Source organism: Lepidochelys kempii, chromosome 13, assembly GCF_965140265.1.
Source record: "Lepidochelys kempii isolate rLepKem1 chromosome 13, rLepKem1.hap2, whole genome shotgun sequence".
NCBI classification, from domain to species: Eukaryota; Metazoa; Chordata; order Testudines; family Cheloniidae; genus Lepidochelys; species Lepidochelys kempii.
This window is the reverse complement of record NC_133268.1, coordinates 38,086,603-38,095,847: the sequence shown is the minus strand read 5'-3', so window position 1 is coordinate 38,095,847 and position 9,245 is coordinate 38,086,603. Positions and strand designations below refer to the sequence as shown.

At 54.9% G+C, this 9,245-nt stretch overlaps 2 gene segments (V, D, J or C); both read left to right on the top strand.

Moving 5' to 3' along the window:
• LOC140896669 (Ig gamma-1 chain C region-like) overlaps positions 1–4,061 on the top strand; it is a 75,962-nt gene extending 71,901 nt beyond the window's left edge. The window contains 4 exon segments of the C gene segment in view: positions 1,723–2,019; positions 2,491–2,808; positions 2,996–3,322; positions 3,655–4,061. Of these exon segments, the coding sequence occupies positions 1,723–2,019; positions 2,491–2,808; positions 2,996–3,322; positions 3,655–3,995 (1,283 nt within the window).
• Positions 1–9,245, top strand: part of LOC140896790 (Ig gamma-3 chain C region-like) — a 144,131-nt gene that overhangs the window by 109,431 nt on the left and 25,455 nt on the right.

The window sequence follows — 9,245 nt, the reverse complement described above, 5'->3', positions numbered from 1 at the left end:
AGATGTCAGCTTGGCTGCCTGGGGCTGGACGTAACTGGCAGCCCCTCTTCTGGCAACAGCTCAGAGTTCAGGCTCCTAATTTGGCCTTTGAGTTGAGCTGGCTCCGTTTTTGCGGCACATTCAGCTGGTGACGCGTTGGGCTTCCTTTCCAGGGGGGATGAGCTCTGAGGTCTCGGGCTAAAGCCCACTGGAGATGCAGACCCCGGTAACTGCTCCCCAATGCACTTCAAGTTTGGGCTTCTAGAAAGTGAGGCCACTGAAATTCTTGGGAGATTTCTCCTGTAGAGTTTAGGAAAGTGTCCAGCAAAATCTTCATCCAAATTGGTTAGAATATGAGTGTTTCTTGAGTGGGAATCTGGCTAGAAAGGTCGTGCGCGAGGGGGCATGAAAACCAGTCGACTACTGAGTTTGGGGGAGGGAAGGTTTTTTACTCTAACCCCAGAACTCTGACCCTAAACCAAACCTTAAACCCAACTACTTAGACACCCAACTCTGTCCTAACTCCCTAACCAGGACCCTAACCCCAGTGGACAGAGGCACCAACTCCTTAACCCCAACACCCTAAACCTCGCCCTTTCCCTATAGTCCTATCCTCATCCTGACCCCGGCTCTCTAGCCCCTACTCCCTAACTCTGACCCTCAACTCTGACCCTCTCGTCAAACCCAACCCCTAACCCTAACGTCCCAACCTTATCCCCCCAACCCTGACTTTAGATCGCTTAGGCTGCAATGGTCCTGGGATCAGTAGAGTCCTCATTCTTATTTCTCTGTAAAGCTCCCGGTGCAATGGGTCCCTGATCCTAGATTGGGTTTTCTAGACCGCTGTGATACAAGTACTAACGACCAATTATACCCCTCACCATAACCCCAGCTCTAACCCTAACCTCCCCACCTTGACCCTCTAAGCACCAGAGTTTTGATATCTCCAGTCTAGTATCAAGCATCCCAAAACAAGAACTATCAGAACTTGCAAATTAGTCCCTTGGGTTAGGAACCAAGAGTTTCACTAACTCCCTCTGAGAAATGGCATCAGACCCGGTAGGAATATGATGGTTGAATGACTACAAGATTGGCTAGAAATCCAATCATAACACAACAAATATTGAACTTGAGAGTGGAAAGGTATTTGACCCAAACCATTAAACCATCACCCTTAATTCTACCCCACCAACCTCTAGCCCTTAACCCCAGCACCTAACCCTAACCCTTAATCCTCCTCCCCTATGTATAATGATAACCCGAACTCAAACCCAAAGGGCCCATATGTCCTGGGTTGACTTGAACAGCCCCAGTCTTTCCTGCAATGTCCTGGGAACTCATTGGGGATATCCAACAATGTGCGTTTGAGCCACAGAAATGCTTACGAGCCAGTAGGGGCCAAAGATGTTACTGCCTAGGAACCTAATGAGAATATAACATTTACCCAAACTAAAATCACTAGTACAACGGGGTCTGTGCAGCACAAGTTAAATTGGGGGCCCTGCTCCTGGTGACTCTGTGACTCCGCCGGGAAGACGGGGGCAGCCTCTCTCAGGCACCCACTTACACACATCAGTGTCACCACAAGCTGTCTGCTGTGCTGAATGGAGCAGAGTGGGGCTCCGTTAGGGGACGCTCTCCCCCGGCATTGAGTGCTGGGCCCAGGGCCACGCTAGGGCCCCCGTGCTGCATGGAGCGGGGTAGGGGCTGCGTCTCATGGCCTCGCTCTCTCTCCCTTTGCAGCCAGCCCCACGGCCCCGTCTGTCTTCCCCCTGACCTCCTGCACCGGCGACGACACCCCCCAGGTCACCTTTGGCTGCCTGGCCAAAGGATACTTCCCCGAGCCGCTCACCGTGACGTGGAGCCCAAGCGTCGCCCCCTCGGGCGTGAAGACCTATCCCTCCCTGCTGCAACCTTCCAGCGGCCTCTACGCGCTCAGCAGCCAGGTCACCGTCCCGGCCAGCAGCTGGAAGTCTAACACCTATAGCTGCAACGTACAACACCGGCCCACCAGCTCCAGCATCTCCAAGGAAATCCCAAGTAGGGACGGCGCGGTGCAGCCCGGGGAGGGAACGGGAGGGGTTGGGGGTCTCTCAGATCCCTGATCTGGTGACTGCTGCAGGGAGAGAGGATGGGAGCCTGCCGGCGCTGTGAGCCAAGGGAGTCACCACTGTGGGAGGAGAGATGGAGAGAGAGAGACACCACAGAGAGATGGGAGTGAATAGGGACAGGTAGATAGTGTTGGGTATGGAAAGAGAGAGACCACGCACCAAAGGGTGGAGGGACGAAAAGAGAGACCATGCAAAGAGAAGCGATGGGTGCTGCAATGCAGGGAAAGGGGCAGAGGGCTCAGTAGGGAGCCCAGTGCTGCAGGGAGTGGGGGCTCAGTAAGGGGCGCCATGCTGTGGACAACAGGGTGCTGGGGCTCAGTAGGGGGCACTGTGCTCCAGGGAGTGAGGGCGGCCCAGGAGGGGTCTGTACAACAACTAACCCCTGCCACCCTTCTCCCAGAGCCCATCCCCATTGAACCCGAGGTGCACGTCCTCCACTCCTCCTGCAACAGCAAGCCAGGTGCCATCCAGCTGGTGTGCTTCATCTCCGGCTTCTACCCTGAGCCTTTGACGGTGGAATGGCTGGTGGACGGCAAGCCCGGGCAACTTTCTGGTGACACCGACTCTGCCAAGAAGGACGCCAACGGCCGAACCTTCAGGACCCGCAGCAATGCCAGTGTCTCCCAGGACGAGTGGCTGGAGGGCAAGACGTACACCTGCCAGGTGTACCACCCGGGCACCGGAAGCAAAAAGCAGGACCATGCCCACAAGTGCAGAGGTGACACTGAGCGGGGCCAGGCTGCCTAGGAAGGGGAGGGGGCACCGGGCTGGGCTCGAGGTGGGAGAGGAGTGGTGGGGGGAGACTGGGATGGGCTTTTTAGGGGACAGGGCATGAGAGGAGACCAGGATGGGCTTGGGCAGGGGAGACCCAGCGTAGTGGCTGACCCAGGCTCTCCCATCCCCAGAAGAAACAACATCTTCCAGCGACATCCAAGTCTTCCTGGTGCCCCCATCCCCCACCGCCCTGTACGTGACCCGGAGACCCATGCTCACCTGCCTGGTGGTCAACCTGCCGAGCGACTCTGGCCTCCGGGTTGTCTGGTCCTGGGAGAAGCCAGAGTCCATTAGCCCTGATATCCTGACCCTCAATGAGCACTTCAACGGCACCTTCACCGCCTCCAGGTCCATGCCCATCTTCACCCGCGACTGGGAGGATGGAGAGACCTTTACCTGCAAAGTGGAGCACTCAGATCTACCCTCGCCTCTCATCAAATCCATCTCCAAGAAGCCAGGTAAGAGGAGCTCAGGGTCCCTAAGGGGAAAGACTCCCCTATCCCCACCCCCAGCAGGGGGGGATGCTCCTTAAGAGGAAGCCCCAACCCCCAACAAACTGGGATCCTGGCCCCTGAGTCCCTTTCCATCCCCAAATCCACACCCTCAAATTGTGCTCCAGAGATACCAGCTCCCAGTCCCTAGCCCCTCCATCCTGAAGGAGAGAGGGGATGTTCCTACCATCCTACACACACACACACACACACACACACACACACCATCCTTATCCCCATGTGCCCCAGATGAGTAATGTGCTTGGCTCATCTGTGTCCTCCATCCCCATCCACCGAAGGAAAGCACTCCACCCCCGGTGTCTACCTCCTGCGCCCCCACAACGAGGAGCTAAGGAGCAAAGAAGACTCCGTCAGCCTCACCTGCCTGGTGCGGGGCTTCTTCCCCGAGGACATCTCGGTGCAGTGGATGAAGAACCATGAAGGTGAAAAGGAGACTGACAACATCACCACTCCGCCCATGAAGGACAAAGATGGCGACTCAAACTTCTTCCTCTACAGCAAGCTGAAAGTCAGCAAGGACAGCTGGAACAGCGGGGACACCTACACCTGCATGGTCATCCACGAAGCCCTGCAGATGAAGTTCACCCAACGCAGCATCAGCAAAGTCTCTGGTAAATGAAGACGTCTCCTCCCAGCCCCACTGGTAGCATTGTCCAGTACAGCTTCCTGTAAATAATCTGTGTGCCCTCAGTGATGACAAGTGAATAAACGGAACTAGCCTGAGCTCACCCCCAGGTCTCCTTGTTGTGGTGTCACTGGGTGAAAACTGCAGGTCGCCCAAGGTGGACGAGGTCCCAAGTTGCAGGCTGGGAGAAACCGAGATGCTATAAGGCTGGGGGTGCTAATACCCAGATCCTGTATGGGTGGATACATATACACCATGGATGGATACATAGATACATGGGTAGATTCCATGAAAGGAAAGATGAGTAGATGCCATGGAAGGAAGGTAGGTAGATATGTGGGTCCATGCCATGTAAGGAAGGATGAATACATGCATGAGTACAGACACAGCATGGAAACAGTGATGGAGAGGGGGGTAGATGCACGGTTACACATATACACACGGACATACTGCGGAGGAACAGACACATTCAAGCCAATCTCAGTTGGAAAGCCAGGTGTTCAAAGAGATGATTAGACGGATACATACTTCAGGGGGCAGGCGATATCACCAAGAGATATCACAAGGAGGAGGAGAGAAATAGAAAGATCATTATTTGGATTAAATTAACTCCTATGCCCCCAACTGAGACCAGGACCCTGTTGGGATGGGGACGGCACAGACAGTGGGAGACAGTCCTTCTCACAACCTAAATACAGAAAGAGGAGGAGGAGAAACAGAGGTACCAAGAGTGGAAGGGACCTGCCCAAAATCACCGAGCATGTCAATGACAGAGCTAGAAACAGAATCCAGGTGTCCTGAATGGCCCACCCAGTGTGCCTGCAACTAGACTGCACTGCACTCAGGGAATGATGGTTGGATGGCTCAAAGAGGGTGGATGCCAATGGATAAACAGATGCCGAGGGATAGAAAAAGTGTATGGGGATCCGCAGATGGGTGGACGGATGGATAGAGGGGTGCGTGGGGGGGTATAGATGGATGGATGGTGAATGTGGATGGGTACACTTTCTGAAGGATTGATGGATGGATAAATAGATGGACTGTCATAGATGGACAGGAGGAGATGGGGATGAATGGATGTATAAATGAATGTCAATGGATTGGTAGTTACATATGGCACTGGACTGGTACCGATGGGGATGGGCAGGTGGATGGATGAATGGGTTGTTACCCATAGTGAGTGAGTGATAGATGGAGATGAAAGGATGGGTAAATATGATAATGGCTGACTACATATATTTGGGAAAGGATGGATGGCAATGAATGGATTAGTGTCAATGGGTACCAATGGTGATGGAGGGGTAGGGGTGGATGAATACTGAAAGGGATAGATAGATAAGTGGATGGGGTTGCAGGGATGGATGGTGAGGGATGAGGATGGATGGACAGACAGACAGGACATTGGATGGATGGATGGTTAGGAACAAGAATGGATGGATGGGTACAAATCAGTGTGGGTGGATGGAAGATACAGATGAGGGTGGATGGATGGTGAGGGATGAGCAAGGATGGATGGATGGCTAAGCAATCCCTAGGATCCCACTGAGGCAAGGTTGCAGTGGGGGAGGTTTAGATTGGATATTAGGAAAAACTTTTTCACTAAGAGGGTGGTGAAACAGTGGAATGCGTTACCTAGGGAGGTGGTAGAATCTCCTTCCTTAGAGGTTTTTAAGGTCAGGCTTGACAAAGCCCTGGCTGGGATGATTTAACTGGGAATTGGTCCTGCTTCGAGCAGGGGGTTGGACTAGATGACCTTCTGGGGTCCCTTCCAACCCTGATATTCTATGATTCTATGATTCTAAGGTCCTCTAGGCTAGAACCTGTGCATGCCCAGAGGGGCATTGTGTCAGGGTCAGCATTTACCCCACATCCCATCCCACCCCAGAGAGGAGCAGGGAGAGTTTCCAGACAGAATCAGTGGAGGGAGGGCAATTCAAATTCCCCAACCCCTAAACACACCTCCCCCGCTGGCTAGGAGGCTAAGGGGTCTCCCTCCACCCCCGACCCTCTGTGGCAGCTGGGGAGGGGGTGGTAGAACAACAGACAGCAAACACCCCGCACCAGGGATCAGCTCCTGGCACCCAGTGCTCGCAAAGCAGCACCAGCAGTAGGGCTGTTATCTGAAGCAGACACTAAGCAAGGGCTCAGCTAAAGTCTCACGAGCTCCGGTGACATAGGGGGCCCAGGCAGTGGGGTGGGACAGAGGAGGCAGACTCCTCTATGGCCCCACACACGAGCCCTGTCTCCTACCTAGCCCCAACAGGGCACCCACACACATACACGCACATGTGTGTGTGTGTGTCGGCCCCAGGGCTGGATGGGCGAGCGCAGGGCTCGAACACACCAGTGCCGAGGACAGAGCTCCACGCATGGTGCTAAAGGGTGCGTAGCCAGCAGCAGCAGTGTGAGGGCTGTTCTCCTGGGGCCGTGCAGTTGATAGCAGGGAGGGGCACACAAAGTAGGAGACTGCAGTGGTTGCTGAGAGAGAGAGAGAGAGAGAGAGAGAGCTCAATCTGGTACAGATGGACACACATGTAACATGGCATGACCCAGAGACCCTCCCGCCTGGGCGGTGATGTTTGTACACACAGAGACACACAACACAGAGAGACACAAACATGCACCCAGAAGCAGCCACACAGCCTGCTCTCCCTCCACTCTCAGCCAGCTCTAAGATGCAGCCGTCTCTGGGACAGGTGTTACAGGAATCCCTCACCCCGTGCTGAGTTGCTTCCCCTCTGGGATGGAACATGGGGGCTGTTTATACACGGACCCCTCACCGAGCACTGAGACATGTCTGACGCTTGGGTGGGGTATGCGGGGGTCAGTTTATATGGGGATATCTCACCCGTCTCTAAGAAGCAGCTACCAACTCCAACCAAATCCTTGGATCCCCCTTTACGTAGGGAATGAGACCTGCGTCATCCAGAAGCCATGCACACCTGCAGGGAGCATGGCAGTGGGCTCAGTATGGAGGGTTCTCCCCCCACAGTCAGAGCTGATCTCAATGCCCCCACTGCTGTGCTAGGGGGCGCCATCCTGCAGGGGGCACCATCTTTCCTCTGAGAGATCCTGAGCCTCCCCATCATAAATTACTCATGGCTCTGTTCCTCAAAGCGACACTGTTCCGCAGCCCCCATGTCAGCTACAGCTTGGCATTTGGACAAGGGGTCCCTATCTAAACAGCCCCTGTGTCCCACAACAAAGGGGGCCACATCTCTGTGCCGGCCGAGAGAGCCCCCTATGAACAGCCACCAGATGTCACCATCCCAGTGCCACCCATGGGAGCCCTAAATAAACAGCCCCGGAGGCGGCTGTGTTCCATCTGAAGCGACTCCTGAGTGTTAGGTACATTGGGATCAGCGTCATAGAGGAACACACATGAAATCCATCCATCCTGGTCTTTAGGAGGCTCCCCCGTCGCTGCTGCATCCCAGCACCTCACACACACTTTAAGGGATCCTGAGCCACCTCGCTTGTGGGAATGGAGGGATGGAGAATGTGTGCAAACGGAGAGAGTGAGTGAAGTTGTGTGGAATGGATGGTTGGATGAATGGACAGTTGTGTATAGGGATGGATGGGTGGAGGCGTGTGTGGTCATGGATGGGTGGGTGGAGGGGTGTGTGGGGATGGATGGATGGTTGCACCTAAAGATGGATGGATGGTTGTATCTGGAGATGGATTGGTGGAGGGGTGGGTGGGGATGGATGGATGGATGGATGGATGGATGGATGGATGGATGGATGGATGGTTGTTTCTAGAGATGGATGGGTGGCGGGGTGTGTGGTCATGGATGGATGGTTGTATCTAGAGATGGATGGGTGGAGGGGTGAGTGGTCATGAATGGATGGTTGCATCTAAAGATGGATGGATGGTTGTATCTGGAAATGGATGGGTAGAGGGGTGGGTGGGGATGGATGGATGGATGGATGGATGGTTGTTTCTAGAGATGGATGGGTGGAGGGGTGTGTGGTCATGGATGGATGGTTGCATCTAGAGATGGATGGATGGTTGTATCTAGAGATGGATGGGGGAGGGGTGTGTGGTCATGGATGGGTCGGGTGAGGGCTGTGTGGGACTGTATGGAGGGATGGATGGATGGTTGTATCTTAACACAGATAGGTGGGCAGGACATCGCTAGGGATGGATGGATGGTTGGATGGATGGATGGATGGATGGATGGATGGATGGATGGATGGATGGATGGATGGATGGCGGGGTCGGTCTAGAGATGGATGGGTGGAGGGGTGTGTGGTTTAGGATGGCTGGATATGTCTAGAGAGGGAATGGTGGAGGGATGGAAGGATGAGAAGGGGATAGGCGGATTGATGTTGGATGCAGAGTCCGAGCTCTCTCTGTCACAGTGGCTGAGTCGGAGTTGATGTCTCTTTCTCTCCCCCAAACAGAGATGATCATGTCGGGTGAGTTTTGCAGCGATGACGGAGATGAAGAGCTTGATGGCCTCTGGTCCAGCCTCTCAGTCTTTATAACCCTCTTCCTCTTGAGCGTCTGCTACAGTGCCACCGTGACCCTGTTCAAGGTGAGAGAGAGAACATAGGAACGAAGGAATGAACGAGTTTAGCTCAGTAGAGGGCAGCTTGGAAGGGAAAGAAAGAACAGAAGAAGGAAAGAGAAAGAAGAATAGGTGAATAAGAGAGACAGAGTGAATGAGACACAGACATAAAAGCAGGAAGGGATGACAGACAGACAGACCGAGCAGCTCCCCCAGCGCTGACCCCTCTCACCCCTGCTCTCTCTGCCCCCCTGCAGGTGAAGTGGCTGTTCTCCACCGTGGTGCAGCTGAGGCGTGCGAGGGGCCCCGAGTACAAGAACGCTGTCCAGCGCATGGTGTAGGGGCCGCTGCCCCTGTCCGCCCGGAGACAAGGGGCCGGGACTCCCGGCTCTATTGGTGACACCACCCTGAGTCCCACAGCTGCCCCCCACCACTGCTGTGCCTCTGGGAGACCCCCTGGGGGAAGCGAGGAGCTCACCCCACATGACCTAATCCGCCCTCAGCCACTGGGGATGCTGCCCCGCTGGGAGCTGGGCTGAGACCGGACAACTCGTACCATGCAGGGAACCAGCACCCCTAGCGAGGAAACAACACGAGTCCCACTTCCCACCCTCCTGAGCCCAACAGCCCCCTGCTCTAGGACTGGATCAGAGCCAGCGCCCCCTAGAGCGGAAAGGCCCCATATCCCCTTCCCCACCCCTGCGCCAGCCAGCCCCCCGCCCTGGGGCAGG